Consider the following 16,256-nt stretch of genomic DNA (forward strand, 5'->3'; position numbering starts at 1 on the left):
TTTCTGATGTAGTTTCATTTGTTTAAATATTTGACACTGAACATGTGGAAACGGACATGTATAATTGAAGAACATTTACTGAATAATCAGAAGAAAAGTGTATAGAGGCACAGCTACACGAGGATTCCTGTTGCTTCGCTATGATGTCCAGTAATATGTTAAAGGAAAGGAGGAGTAGCGAGCGGAGCTTTTCTTTTAATCATTTCGTCAATGTGCAGCCAAGTGGACTGCAAAGGACAGAGGATGGATTAAGTGGCGGTTATGCCAAACTGCTGGTTCGGATTCAAATTGCATATCAAGTGAGATAGTCACTGTGAAATCAGATGTCTTATGACTGTAGAGCTGTTTAGAGGATCCATTAAGCAATTTGTTCAGATGTTCCACATCTCTGGGGTTTGTGAAAGTATTTGCACTGCTGGTATTTACTGTAACACAATCTTGTGCAATGAATGCCGTTCTTTAAAGCTATTATGGTTGTCCAATCATGAGAATATTATGAATGATCTGCACAAATGAATGCGATACAGAGTAAGGAAATACCTCCTGATTATACAGATTCCCTGTTGATTAACTGTACTCACACTGTACAGGGCATACTGGAAAATCTCAGCATCACTGATGTGCATTTTGTATTTGGATACACCAGTATATCTGTATAATCCTTTTTTTTTTTTTTTATAATTACTTCCGTCATTCCTTAGGGTTTCTGGAATGAATGAGCTTCGACATTACATTGAGACCCGGTCATGTGGCAAGTGAGTCGTAGCGAGCATCCACTGAGATTTCATTTCCGTTCAGGGGAACTGAGAGCTCTCTGGAAGCTGCTCAAAAATGTGCTCTCAGGCCTCTTAACACACTCTGTCTCTCTCTCTCTCTCTCTCCGTCTTTTTCCTTTCTCTCAGCATCTTGCACACAGTCCTGCACAGATGTAGACACATCATGTGCACAGAAACTGCTTTGCTCCACTCTAATCAAGTTAGATTGACAGAGAAGGTGGGAAAATAGTCTCATTAGTTTGAATGTTTTTGGGGGAAATGATTTCCAGCTCAACTGAATGGTGAAGTAAAAACAAAGAAAAGATGCAATAAAAATGCCGTACATTTCTGTAAACTCGTAGAAACTTTAATTCGTGCACACTGCACATACCGAGTTGTGCGTCTTGGCGGTGATGGTGCGGACGGAGTCTGTATCCCAGATGACAAGGTCGGCATCAGAGCCCACGGCGATCCGACCCTTGCGAGGGTACAGGTTCAGGATCTTAGCTGCATTGGTGCTGGTGACAGCCACAAACATGTTCTCGTCCATTTTACCTGTAGTCTGTGAAGGAAAACGGTGAAATGTTTGTTACTAATTTGACTTATGTGTTTGCTGAAGATATCTATAAATTAGCTATACTTACATAAAGAAAACTATAGAATGAAAGGAGTAGTTCATGATTTAATCTAATTGCTTTTTTGCCAAGAGTCAGATGAAAAGACTCTTAGCTTAGAGGATCATTTTGTTCATTTTCTAAATTAACGGTCTGCAATCACCACACAGACGTTACAAACCAACCAATCGTCTCTGTTCACGTTTGGTTAGCTGTCAGCCTGCGCCCTGGATTAGCTTGTTGACATTGTATGTTTCATCATCCCAAAATTTGCTGATCATTAGAATTATGGTCCAGACTATTGAACTACCGTGATTCCACGTGACATGTGTGCAGTTGACTGGCTGAGTACATGTAGATATACTGATTCAGAGCATGTGAAGCAACATTTGCTACACATACAGAGATCAATGCTTTTGTAATAAGGTGGCACAACACTCCACAGCTCTGTCTGTACACCAGTACACTGATGCAGCGATAATAAAGGAGAAGAGGAAAGAAATGAGGGCGTGTATAAAGGTGAAAGAAGGGACAATGGGATGAGACAAAAACAGTGAAAAGAAGACAGACAAAGGGAAGGGACTGAGAGTACTAGCTGAGAACAGCAACGTCGGAGAAGGAACAGAGGCAGAGAACCACAGCCTCCTAAAACTATAAAACAAATGATGCAATTTTTAAACAAAGCTTAGACTTTTCTTTCACTTTTCTGTCACTTTTCTCTCACTTTTCGCCCTTGGGGAAAAAAAAGTTGAAAATATGTGGATCAAGGCAAAAGGGAAGGAAACAGTCTGTTAGTTTTTATCCTTCTCTTTCTTCCAAAAGTAAAAAATGGAAAAAGTAAATCTAACCCACCACAGCTTTGTCCCAGATGAGAGCCATCCTCTCCTCCACTCCGTTCACACCTTCTGGGATCTGAGTGAAGTCATCCTTGCCGATGGCCTTCTGGGCCACACTGAAGGTACAGTGAGCACTGCCCGTCACACTCAGGTCTCCACTGGGAGAAACGCAGACACACAGTTAAGGTGGAATGATGCCAGCAGAGCGCACTTTGTGTACACAAGACTCGCACACTCAGGGAAAAGATGTTTACTTGAGACGTAGAGCCACAACAAACCAAAACAAGGACTGGGAGTCTTTTTCCAGCGTTTCTACTTCTAACACAGAGTCATGTTTCTTGTTTCCATTTACTTCCACTTACTTACAGTCCACAAATTGTGCAACAACTGCAGATTTATCATTTATCACAGAAAACAACTGTTGGACTTCTTCTTTAAGTTTCCTAACTCACATTAAAGGCCTGGTTATGGAACATGTAAGGTAGAGGGTAAAGTCTACTTTAAAGTTCTACTAAAATTAGTCCTGTTATATGTTACTCAAACCATAACCATGGAGCTAATTTTTTATTTTATTATTCTTGCTAGTCTATTGCATAAATATAACAAGCAGTGCGTAGTTTGGATAGGACACTGTATCCAGCTTAGTCTTATGTTAACTTTACACACTGTACACACAACAGGAAGTAAAACTCTCAAAATATCTTGCATCCTGCCACAGCTGAGGACAACCTTAGTTACGAGAAGTATTTTAATTTGTACCTGGACAGCAGTGTGTTCAGATAGTCTGGAGTGGTGGGATCAGGGCTGAGAGGAGGGGATGTTACAAAAGAAGCTGCCTTTGCCCAATTCTTGCTCCAGTAATGTGTCCCGTCAGTCCCCAGGCTGGCTGTGATTGGCTCCCCAAACACAACATTTCCTGGAGAGAAACAATGGTACAAATAACTTAAAATATCAAATTATATGAAGTTGATTAATTTATTGGTATTGATGGCAAAATCACTAGCTATGTTCATCAGGCCTTTCATGGGCATTTGACTCACACTAAAAGTTTGGAAAATCATTTGAATGTTTGCAGGAGGGGGACTATGTCCAACCTCTGCAAAGCCAAACATCTGCAAAGCTATTCCCTGGGGTTCAATCGTTCTCTCGTGTACGATGAAGAGGTTGATTTCTTTCACTAACGCTCACCCTTGTGGTCTTTTGACACAAACTTTAGTGGGTCCTTTTTAAGAGTAACTCTTAAAACTCCAGATGCACACAAAGACTTAAAGGCAACTGATTGAGGCACAAATGAAGAACGGCTTCCGAGCAAAAAAGCCATTCTTAAAAGATGTACATTCCGAAACAATCAAAGAAGAGACCCTCGGTTTACCGCTGCTCCCTCACGCTGGGAATGTGAGGTGTAGTCTGTGGGACAGCTAAACCACAAAAAACACCTGCTGGGCAGAGCTGAATATTCCTCTGAGGATATAAAAGTATCTTTTTTTCATTATGTCAAGCAAAGTCCACATCTGTCTACATCAGCAGCCTCAGGAAAGACTGTGAAATCATCTTATAAGGGCATTTGTAGGTGTAGTGAAGCTGGTATGTGCATTCCAAACCTCTAAGAAATCACACAGAAAAGACGGGGGAATACCAAAGACATTCTCGGAGAGAAAAAAAATGGGCAATGAAGTTGTGGTTTATACAATTCAGATGTGATATTCTCAGGACACAATTTTAAAGGTGCAGCGTGTGACATGGAAACACGAATGAGCCAGTGTTTGGTTTGTCTGTTTGGGGCTACTGTAGAAACATGGCGGCCCATTGTGGCACCGTCAGCTCATTCCATGCTAAAGAGCACGGTTCTTATTTTTAGGTGCTTGCACAAATATACTATGATAATATTTTCCATTTCTGTTAATAAAAACCAAGTTTGCTGTTCGGGTGCAAAGCAATTCATTAAATTGCTTGCTGGATATAAACACATAATAAAAATGCGTTTAAAGAAAAACTATAATTTGCACTGTGCAATGAAGTAGATACACTTGTCCTTACCTTTTTTTCGGGCCTGTGAGATGATGTCAGCAGCGCTCTTGCTCATAACGCGGGTCACATACAGAGGGCAGTTGGTTTGGCTTGCGATGGTGATGGCACGAAACACCGCCTCTGCCTCCAGCTACAGAAGGGTCAGGACATTGCGGCTGACTTAGAAATGTTTTTCCCGTTAGGATTTCCTCAAAAAAGGCAAAAACTTGAAATATCTTTACCACAGCAAAAAATAAATAATGTATTTCTAGAACTATATTATTTGAATAACTCATTTTAACTAAAATGACAAGTGGAAGCTTGTAATTTGAACATAATTAACTGGTGAGGTTAAGCAATAATTTGGTTGTACAGAGTAATTTCTCCAACTTCAACAAACATTTCCCGCCTTGTTAAGCATTTACCAATCAGAATCCTGGAATATTCATCTCGCAGTCCACATTAAGCATTCGACAAATAAACAATTCAAAAACATTTTGGACAAGTTGCAGAGCACATGAACGTTTTTGGTGATCATGAAATTGTGGATGAGGAAAAACACCCCAAAACTTTCAGTATGAAAAGGCTAAAAAAGTAACAGCTACATGTGTTTTGTAGTTTGCAAGGTGATGCAAACTATCCTGTATAATGTGCACTAGTCCATGAGCTCACCCTGGGTCCAATAAGCAATAAATTCAAACCAAACAGGACATCAGACTTTAATCCAACTTGGCCTCTGCTCAATTAAATTATACTACCAAGCATCTGATTCCTGAGACGCCACTTACAGTAACTACATGGCATTGTGAGTCTGGTGGGACGTCTTCACTGAGCTGCACCGCAGAGTGGAAAGTCCCGGTCAAGCTTAGGGTCGGGACACGGCAAGCGCACCAAAGGCAGACAAGTTGCTTAGTTGAGCGCATGGATTTCGCATTGTTGCAGAAACGATAGAAGCAACAATCGGGGGAACTGAACCATTATCTTCCAGAGCCTTTCATGTGTCGGAAATGACGAGTGTGGAACAAGAAATGTGTGAATAAATGTCTAGGAATGCCACTGTGGACAATGTGAGTGTATTAGTAGTCTGGGATGGGCTGTTGGTATTCGATAGAAAAAAAAGAGGCAAAGACGAAAAATTAGGATGTGATTTTGGGATTAAAAAATAAAGAGCCCTGGCCGCATTGGCAGCACATTCACAGTATATTTATATTCAATACCAACAGCTAACGTTCATTCAAAGAAGCGCAATGTCAAGTTGATCCTTCCTTGTCTTTGTGGAAGGATAGCAGTCAAGAAAGCACTTTTTCAGAAGGGAACAGTGTGAAAAACGGCAGACATATGCAAAAGCTCACAAAAACTGGAGTGAAGATAAGTAGAAAAAAGTATTAGTATTACTTAAGAAAACTGCAAGACAATGTATCCAAAAGAATTCGTAACAGCCTAAATGCAAAAGGAGGTCACACTAAATACTTCATTCTGCCCGTAGAAGCTGCTTTATTGTACCAAAACTGCGCTTTTGAATATTTTGGAGGTATTTCCTCTATTTTCACGTTCTATCCTAATAAATAGACCTAGAAATAAATATGAATTGCCACTGCAACCTTCATGAAACAGCAAAGCTCATGGTGGCCAAAGACTTTAGCACTGTATTGTATATCGTATGTGTTGTACCTCTTCTGGCCGGCTCAGCACGTGTCCCTCTGGTCCAGTGATGCCCATCTGCAGCATGCGGGCCTGCTCCTGTTGAACAAGCACAGAAAAAGTTGGCTGTTGGCTCAAACACATGGTATGTGCAGGATTTTCTGTTCGGAATTTTGTTTTGGTGTTCTGCGGCTTGAACGCTTGGGCTCGTGCAAAGTTTTAAGAGAACAACATTTCGGCTTTTTTTGGGTCGGTGTGAAGGATGCAAATGACTGTAAGACTCCAGGGGCTATTGAGGTCCTCTGTAAACTCTACACATAGGCCTTGCTTCGATCAGCATTACTGGTCTAGTGATTGTTTCGTTCCCTAAAATCAACTGGAAGACGGCAGCCAGACCAAACAGTCAACTCTCAGTGTGGTAAACAACAGTGATTACAGCACTTACACAGCTACCAAGCCCTTTTAGCCCACAGCACGTTGGCCTCTGATGTAGTGAGTCATGCAAAATTGATAATAAATTGATGATAAATGTTTGAGAGACAACTAGATTAAACGATAACTTGTCTGATTGCTCAGTAAGTTTTCCTGGAAGTGGATGCCTATGTGGGCAGGGGCTCTAGCTATTCAACTGGGTATAATTTCTGTTTACATGTAGGCTGGACACAGAGACGAGTGTTTATTTAGAAAGAGCTTTCTCTGTTTGTCGGACACGTAAACGTTCGGAGGAAAAATGTTAATTGAATTTAGTATTTTTGCAGGGAAGGGGCAGCAGTGGCTCGGCTGGTAGAGTGGCCGCCTACTGACCACAGGGTCGGAGGCTCAGGGCCCGCTCCTCCGGACCACGTGCCAAATTGCCGAAAACGGAAACCCCCAACAGCCCATCCCCCCGCCGTGCAGCACCAGTCCCAAGCCCGGTGGAATCCGGGTAGGGTTCTGTCAGAAAGTGAAAAAACTGTGCCATATTAATGAGAAATGATCAGCTACCCTGAACTCACGGGATAAGCCGAAAGGAAAAAAACATTTTTTATTTTTTGCAGGAAAATGTAAGTTTTTCCTCATGAAAACCTCTAGTGGTTTTAAGAGGAATTGCATCTTTAGAGGCTTTGGCCAAAAGTTCAACATCAGCCAAACGTGACTTCGATACTGAATCTACGTACAACCCAGGTACTCTTTGCATTGTACTTTCATTTGATTACAAGACGTTCCCTGTACTCTCTGTAACAACATTTCTCATGCCCAGGTCTAAACAATGCCTCTTTATCTCAAGAGCTCTGAAGTAATGTCAGGTCATGGCATATTATCTGGATTTAGACATTTCTGAGCTTAAGGCTGATAGAAATCAGACTCCCTTAAAGTCTTAGTTTAGGACTGGATAGCAGAGCGGGGATTTGTGATGAATCTGATCCAACAGAGACACACACACACACACACACACACACACACACACACACACACACAGTGAAAGAATCCAGGCATGCTCTGCAGTTCTGACTAATACCAACCTTCTCAATCCACCAACTATTACAGTTCAGTCACTTTCATTTGTCCACAGTATGGTGCAGCCCTGTATAAACTACACCCTCACATTACTGTCCCACAGGAAAAACATGGAGAGGTGCTGTGATAAGGCTTGAGTGGACAGGTGAAGGGATGCAAACTGAGCTGAAATAAATCACACTAAGCCAAAACAGAGCTGAGACAAGTAATTAAAGATCGAGCAGAGGAGGAAGAATACATATTCATTGTTACCTCAGCAATGATCTCGCCGTTTTCAGCATGGACCTGAGCGATGCTTCCTCTCTCTCCCAAGAAGGTAAAGACCTCATACAGCTGGAGCAGAAAGAAACGGTGAAATTACAGTGCCACTGCTTTTATATTTAACATCCTGCCTTGCTGTTTACACAAGGATCAGATGCTCTTTTTTAACTCAGGGTTCAACCTTAAGCCACAATTTAAAAGAAGCCCACAGCCGACATGATGTCTATAACCACACGCTGCAATTACTGTGTGTGGTCTGCAGAAATTAAGCTCATGTGGGATGAGTTATTGTGACGTTGCTGTGCCACAGTTCTTCGGCGAGTTGCATGACATCAGTTTTTCAGGCTGGAGAGTTTCATTTGCTGCATGTGATTTTATTTCTGACAAACTAAATTAACTATGGCTGCATGAGTAACATGCTTTTAATCCAGCAAAATCTAACAAGACAAATTCACTCTGAAAGACTGAAGCCAAACCAGAATTTCATGCTTTATGGTACCACACCAATCATAACAGGTTAGCATGAATAGATGTTAACTGCACCAATTTACTAGTTCACTAGTTGAATAAGATGATGACGGACTGAAATGTACATCTATAGTGTGCTATATACCACACTCACCACTTTATTAAGTACACCTGTATAATCTATCCAGCAGCTCTACCATACATTCTACATTTACAATGTTTTATAATTTCTCAGTTTTTAAGTTGTAAGTGCAATAAGTTAAGTTGTAAACTCATAATTCTATTATTGAAGTTAAAGTGGTTAGTGGAGTTGTACTGGTGTGCATTATTAGAAGAGGTGGTTGTTCTGGCCCCCCTATTTAAATTGAATAAGGTGACCAAAACATTAATAAGTAACAGGGTAAAGTGGCCAGTGAGTGTACGTGTGCAAAAGATTTCTTTTCGTACCTCACTGTTGGTCATCTGGAAGTAGTCCTTGTAAGCCATGTAAACCTGGAACGAGTTCACGCCTGTAAAAAAGCGACACAAATATAAAAAGGAAATCCTGAAAATGTCCATAACTGATGTACAGCTCATCCAGTATTTGCTTAACGTTGTCCACATTTTGTTATGTGACAGCCTTATTTGAAAATTCATTATTTTCCTCAAATTTCTACAAGCAATACTCCATAATGACAACGTAGAGTTGTTTAAAATCTTTGCAAATTTGTAAAAAACAATAAATCACATTTACATAAAAGGTATTCACCACCTTTACTTTATACTTTGTTGAAGCACCTTTAGCAGCAATTACAGACTCAAGTCATATTGAGTATGATGCTACAAGCTTGCCTTGCACCTATTTTGGTGCAGTTTCTCCAATTCTTCTTTGCAGTACCTCACAAGCTCCATCAGGTTGGATGGGGAGCGTCGGTGCACAGCAATTTTCAGATCTCTCCAATTGGGTTCAAGTCTGGGCTCTTGCTGGGCCACTCAAAGACATTCACAGAGTTTTCCTGTAGTCAATCCTATCTTATCCTGGCTGTGTGCTTAGGGTCGCTGTCCTGTTGAAAGATGAACCGCCATCGCAGTCTGAAGTCCAGGGCTTGATGCCCCACGGCATGATGCTGCCAACACCAGGCTTTGATGGATAATGGAGGCCACTGTGCTCATTGGGACCTTCTGTGCCTCGATCCATCCTGTCTCGAAGGTTTACAGACAATTCGTTGGACTTCATGGCTTAGTTTCTGCTCTGACATGTGGGACCTTATATAGTCAGGTGTATGCTTTTCCAAATCCTGCCCAATCAACTGAACTTCCCACAGGTGGACTCCAGTCAAGTTGTAGTCTTTTGATCACTTTCCCGAGATCCTAAATTCACTATATTTTTTTTCAATTAAGAGCACTATAACTTTCTCAAATTAGAAGTTACACCACTCATATTCTGCCATGGTGACCTACAGTACCTTTCTCCTTGATGAGGGTGTCCACCTCCTGCTTTACGCTGTCGTTCCAGTGGGTGATGTCCACGTGGAGGGAGTAGTCGCAGCAGGTCTTCTCATCGGCCCACTGCCTCCACTGGTTATAGGCCTCCATCAGGCTGCTGCCAGGCTCCGGGATCACATGGTCCACTAAGAGAGACGGATGGGGGAGAGGAGAAGGTACAGGGATGAAAAGATGAAAGTAGGATGGGTTTTAGAAGAGAAAGAAGGAGAAAAGGTTACACACACACGCACACACACACACACAGAAAGACAAAAACAGAGTGATGTCTGCTGGTGTTTGCTGCTTTTCTCCCCCTATTCTTTGTCTTGCGTAATGAGTTGTGTGTCTGAGTTCCTGCAGTGCTCAGCCACTGGGGACCTGCTTGTCACATTACATTCTGAATATCTCTGTCTGGGCGAGGGCGTCCTTCAAAATCTTGTCGGACACTTCAACGGTGTTTCTAGTTATGTAACCGTGGTCAGTGTAGTAGGTTTCGCATTGGCACAAACAGGCAGTGCATTACTTTTTACATTTCTATTAGCAATATTGATTTTGGATTAATAGGGAAAAGTGGCTGTTTTTATCCGTTTAACAAGAATCTATAACAATAACGAAGCAGATGCGCTTCTTTTTAGTAACTAACAAGCAAATGAGAATGATGCTCATGCAGATAAAAAATACAAATATCACCAAATGCATACACATGGACTCTTATTGCACATGCTCACCCTAATCCATAGCCCCATTCTTTTGTGTCAGCTTTCCATAAAATTATTCATGGTCAAAGTAAATCCTCTCAGTACACGACAGTATCACTGTGCACCCAAAAAATCCCGCTCCATCTTACTCAGCTGTAATAAAATAAAGCCTCCTGCTGGCTGCCACCTGACTGGCTTCTTTATCTCATTAAAGAAGGCACAATCTGCTTATCTGGTCTTTGCACGTTAGTAGGATAGAGCTGGAAACAGCAGTCACAAAACAAAACACTGTTGTTGACCTTTTTTTCCCTAAACCATGGTCAACTTCTATACAGACACATTATATGTTGGGGCACAGAATACACATTTAGCACGGACACACACTGATACACTTTTAGCTAGAATATAATCCCTCAGTGAATGGAGCCCATGAATAGGGTTTACTACAGTAACATGCCTGTTAGCGAACACAGAGAGACACTGGGAGACGGGTGGCAGAGCAGGAGCTGGCTCAAAAGACATTGACAGTATTAATGAGACTGGGGTATCTACCAGTTATTGGCTGCGTTAGCATCTGTGTCCAAACTGCACACCCATAGAAAACTACTATACTGTATGTAGACATGCATGACGACAACGGCTGGTGCTCTACTTCCATGGGAGCAGAGCTTCACTCTGTGCCCCCCCATCAGTTCTATCCTTTTACACTGAGTCTTTTGTGTGGACCTCTTTTGGAGAGCCGCCCAAAACCACTTGGCATCCCTTCCTCTTTTTCTCCACACCACCCCCATCTGCATTTTCTCCACTCATCTAAGCCTTAGCCTCTGTCTAAAAAAAAAATGCCCTTTCCCCCAGCTCTTACCGATCATGGTCGTGCCCCCAGCAAGAGCCGCCTTTGATCCCTGAGCAAAGTCATCCACAGTTGTGGTTCCACGGTACGGCATCTGGAAGTGGGTGTGGATGTCAATGCCGCCGGGCACCACCATCTTCCCATTGGCCTCGATGGTCTTCACACCGCCAGGCACGATCAGGTTGTCGCCAATTTGCCTGTTGGGAGACGGATTACGCTGTCAGATGTGGTAGGATTGTAGCAGAAAATAGTGTTTCGTTTTATCCTGGGCCGGATTGTAAAATCAGAGATGTCACTAAATTAGCATTGGTAGCTACACACTCACATGCAGGACATTTCTCTATCCGACTGAAATGTATGTAAAAGTCAGAATTCTGAACTTGCTTGAGAACAAAGCTACAAACAAAACAAGTGGCAGCTGGGAAAGATTTTTGAAATTGTACTTTTAGCGTTTATCTACTGAAACCTGTATTTCTAATGCACTGAAATCATGAGCAAAAAAAACCTTAAAACTGACCCCAAAACAAAGGCAGCTAACTTTAATCTGCCCCAACAGACTTTATAGAGGGGACGAGACAGACAGGCAGACAGGCAGGGGCCAGGGTCACTGAATTTGCCAAGAGCCCAATGGTCCAGCAGGCATCAAGTTGGTTATTATGCAACCCCAGACTTTCTGTGTGTGCCTCACTGAAAATCAATTGGGGGGGGGGGGGGGGGATGGAGACATACCGATTCAGGCAGAGCGAGAAAGAGGAAATCAGCCACACTGGAGGAAGAGCTGATAACACTGACAAGTACTACTCATCTGTCTCATGGTCAAAACTTTTACTATGAGACCAGTAATACCTGTCAACGTTTAGGATGCTGCTTAACATGTTATCATTTTGTTGAGAGACCTGCACTAGTTTGCATGTTGCTGTGCAAAAATGCAGACAAATCAGAAGCTGTTACCTTCACATTTTTGTCCACTGTGGTGATTGGTTATGAGGAGTTTTCCAGCTAAACAATATCTGTGTTTACTTTTAGTTAAACAGTTTGGGATTTTTTTTCTGCCATTTCTCAAAGTGGGAGGCTTGTTCACCTTTGCCCCTACTTTGATCCTATTGATGGAATGGTCAGGATGTCTTGCTCAAAGTATTATTGCCCCAAATATCTTAATGCCTGCAACAGTGACCTGCACTCTCATTAGAAAGGTCGAGCTAAATGTGAAGGAGAGACCGAGATCCAGCTGTCTTGACTCAAAAACAGTAAATGGGTGGCGAGACTAAAGAGGGAGGGATGAAAGCGAATGGGAACAGAAAAGAGCAGCGCAGAAATGAGGACTTACTTAATGAGGCCATCCTCCATGTAGACATCAGCAAAGAAGGACTGGTCATCGTTCACAATCCTCCCGCCTTTGATCAGAAGCCGGTCACTCTGCAGAAAGAAAAATGGGAGGGAGGGAGAGAGGGGATAAAAGGAAATGTTTTGTTTCAGTGCATCTTCCTTCATGGTTTGCAGTGTCTCACTGGAGCAATATCGGCCAGATCACGTCTGGACTACATTTGGAATTGCACAATGCCTCTTCATAGTATTTCTCTGTAGTTATATTACATTATATCTGTCTTCTGCTCAGAGGACATCAACAATGCTTCATTCATGCATTCATTCATGGCTGGGAACTCATGTTTGTCACTCTTGTCCCGTGTGAACACACCACACACTCACACACTAGCTATGGACCCTTAGCTTTCCCTGTGGTCCTGTGCAGCAAAGTGGTTCCATTCCCTGTGCTGGCAACCTATATTCACTCACTGATGCTGTGGCTGTATAACCCTACACAATGCATGTGAGGCTTTTTCTCCTGTGATGCCAGTGTGCATGCATAAATGTAAAACTTTACCTAATGCACAATGTCCAAGGGACAGTCTTCATCACTGCCACCATGGTAGCTGCCTTCTACTGTCGCTCGCTTTCTTCAGAAAGCTAATATTCTGCAGCCGTGAAGGGTTGTAAAAAGAGGCAATAAACAAGAACCAAAGGAACCAAGTTAAATATCAGTGAAGTTGTCCTTTAAGATAAAGAAAGAAGCTTCACTGTGACTTCTATTCCCCTGCAGTAAAACCACAGAGGGGTGACATTTGGGAGGATGACAGTTTGCTGCTGGAAGCAGAACTGAAGCTGCTCTTAAGGACTGATCATGGATTAACATCTGTACCATGTTTATCCAGATTTTGTTACACAACAACACTAACTGTGCTATTTTCTCAGTGTAACCCACTTATCTAACAGATCAAATCCAACTGCGAATATTGATAACTCATCGTTTGTTGACGGACAATATTTTTAACCTGCACGAGTAAAATAACATTCACGCATCCTCAATTTGCGGCACTAAATCACATCAACCTTGCATCCTGTAATATGGTCTGATCTGGGCGTCGCCATGACGCCACAGTCAGACATTGAATCTGCTGCCGCCGCTGCACCGAGGTCTGGCTCTGGTAGCTCGTTGCCATGGTGACTGCAGGGAGAAGAGGAGACTGGGAGTCTGTTTCTGCTATTGGATCTATTGGATGCTGTAACTGGCTGAGGGTACAACTCAGGGAGCTACAGTATGAGGAGGGAGGGCTACGTGATTAGAGGGGAGCGGTTGGTGATGTTGGATTAGGCCTGTCACGTAGAGATTTGTGTTATTTGGATGGATTCATTGTTCATTAATATATTCGACATTGTCTTCTTTGTGGCGTTTCTTCATCTTGTATAACATTGTTGTTATCCTTGTTGTTGACCTTGTTTTTTTTTTTGAAGACATGGGAAAACAGACATTTTTATATTCCCATTTCAACAAATAAATATAATTGTAAACACAGCTGCAGAACAAGCAATTTCTTCTGTAAAATATGTTAAATAGCAGGCTATAACCTTAATAATACATTCACAGTCCCACTGTAAAATAGTAAGACTCGGTTCTTCACCCTTTTATGAGGAACAGACTTCCGCATTCTCCCATCAGCACATGTGTGAAGTAATTTACACCCCTGGCTTTGGACCCACAGTTTCATCATTGTACTGAACTGCAGCCACTCCCTCACACAACAGAAAAGGAGGAAAAAGCAAAACATGGATTTGTATGCAGCTTAAATAACACAAGCAAAATATCTGCTGAGCTTACAGAGCACTCAATATGAGCATTCTCATGTTTGTGTGTGTGTGTGTGTGTGTGTGTGTGTGATGGTGATGATGATGGAGTAGTGTGAACCAAAGCCCAGAGTCTTCCCAGACAACCACACCCCGAGAAAACACTATCATCAATGGCCTCAATAGCATAGATCATACTGCAGAACACGCTGCCCTAAAACTGTCACTCATCAGCTCAGATACAGTTGGTTCCACAGTAGAACACTAATTATGTGCTTCATCACCCCGGACGTTCTAATGTAGCCCGTGAATGTGGAGTGCATCACTTTATTTGACCTCTTTCACAGAAATACTGCTGTGTAATACTCTGCCTGAAAATTAAAAGTAAACATAATGCAAATCAGCACCTACTCACAGTAGCAGCTAATGGGCGTTTGAATTACATTAATTGTATTTGTCCACATTTTGTTTTCAGCTTCTCAGACGTCCTCCGCTGACAATTTCTTTTCTCCAGAAAGTGAACAATTTCGTCTAAATAGCTGATTAGTGTAAAAAGCTGGCGAATGAGTGAAATGCAAATATGTCACTCTAAATGATACTGTTTGGTAAATGAACAATTTTAATGCGCAGAAATGTTAACATATTTATATGTTTATATCTGAAAAGAACCGCATTCCTTAGAGCTCATCGCACTGCAAATTGACAATACACAAAAACAACTTCATCAACTTGACAACACAGGTGCAGCACCGTAGTAGACAACTGTCGTGGAAATGTTTCCAGGCGACAGAAAAAAGTGACGGACATCTATTTTCTAACATTTTCTGAAATATAAAATATTTACATCACAAACGACGGAAAAACCAGTTCCAGTTATAATACAGTAATGATGAAGTACGGCTGAGCAGTACCGACCTGTTCCCATTCCCAAAGAGTTTTTATCTGATTTATCACAGTGCAGCAATGGGTGTGCCCGCACTTACTAAATTATATTAGCGGCCTTTCTCTCACTCTCTCACTCTCTCTCTCTCTGTCTCTCTCTCTCACACACACACACTGCTCACTCTCTTCCACTGCCATTTGACAATCAATAGCTTTCCATTCCCGTTGCTTTCCAGCCTCTATGAGTCTGCTGATTTCTGTAACCCTCAGTTGCTGCGTCTGCCAGTCAAAAACTTCATATAGGTGGCGATTGACGACAAATGACTTAATGTCAGCAACACAAATCCTCATGCAAAATCATGCCGCAGCAGACCATGTCCAAAATGTCACTGAACATGTAACTTAAACCTATGTGGTGGTACTGTTTGGCCGTATGTGCGACCGAGCTGTCAGTCCTTTTTAAGGCACATAATCTGAGACAGTAGGGTCAAGAACACTGATCACAATTCATGAATGCGAATTTACGTTTATCGTGGGTCTTTTTATAAACAGAAAGCCACCGGTTGTTATACTCTAGTCAATCAAACAGCGAAATGTTAGCCTTAAAAATGTACTGGTAAATATGACAACGTATTTCCTGGTGTTACCACAATGACGTAGTTGGTAGATGCCAGTATGTCATTTTTTCCACTACTACAATAATTTAAAGGGATACGATATAATGCTCGTTTTTAGTTTGTCTGCGCTTATTGTGTGGTTAAAAAAAGAAACAGAGCCATCCACATTTAGATGAAGTATTACAATGCTGTTGCCTGGCTTTGGCAGTGGTGTAGTTTGTTTGATGGTCTGGAATCAGTGGCAGACGTAAATCCAATTAAGTCTTGATGAGAAAGAAGAGTAAATACTGTGTAATAATGCCTCATGGAGCTGTCAGTACAACACGTATTCACATCCTAACTGAACCGACTGGTATTTACTTGTTGTTACACACATGTTAGAAGTATGGAGGTTAAAGCGAAAATATGTAACTTTTTTCCTAAATGTATTTCTGGGTCACAGGATGGATTTCTATAGGCGCCATTGTTACATTATATTTAGTAACCCCCGTCCAAATGTACGCGAAAACACAAGAATGTGAAAGACATTTGTGTTTCCTTTCGGTC

General features: G+C 41.9%; 1 protein-coding gene across 4 annotated transcripts in view; it reads right to left on the minus strand.

Moving 5' to 3' along the window:
* The window catches only part of dpysl3 (dihydropyrimidinase like 3), a 34,825-nt gene that overhangs the window by 8,332 nt on the left and 10,237 nt on the right, over window positions 1–16,256 (minus strand). For all 4 annotated transcript variants that reach the window (XM_067491878.1, XM_067491877.1, XM_067491880.1 and 1 more), the window contains exons 2-11: window positions 12,419–12,507; window positions 11,104–11,288; window positions 9,525–9,689; window positions 8,527–8,588; window positions 7,603–7,683; window positions 5,884–5,952; window positions 4,243–4,363; window positions 2,965–3,121; window positions 2,222–2,363; window positions 1,147–1,317 (exon numbers count right to left, since the gene is read on the minus strand). In XM_067491878.1, coding sequence (XP_067347979.1) covers window positions 1,147–1,317; window positions 2,222–2,363; window positions 2,965–3,121; window positions 4,243–4,363; window positions 5,884–5,952; window positions 7,603–7,683; window positions 8,527–8,588; window positions 9,525–9,689; window positions 11,104–11,288; window positions 12,419–12,507 — 1,242 coding nt within the window. The remainder of the gene's footprint in view (window positions 1–1,146; window positions 1,318–2,221; window positions 2,364–2,964; window positions 3,122–4,242; window positions 4,364–5,883; window positions 5,953–7,602; window positions 7,684–8,526; window positions 8,589–9,524; window positions 9,690–11,103; window positions 11,289–12,418; window positions 12,508–16,256) is intronic.

Source organism: Channa argus, chromosome 22 (genome assembly GCF_033026475.1).
Source record: "Channa argus isolate prfri chromosome 22, Channa argus male v1.0, whole genome shotgun sequence".
Classification (NCBI taxonomy): domain Eukaryota; kingdom Metazoa; phylum Chordata; class Actinopteri; order Anabantiformes; family Channidae; genus Channa; species Channa argus.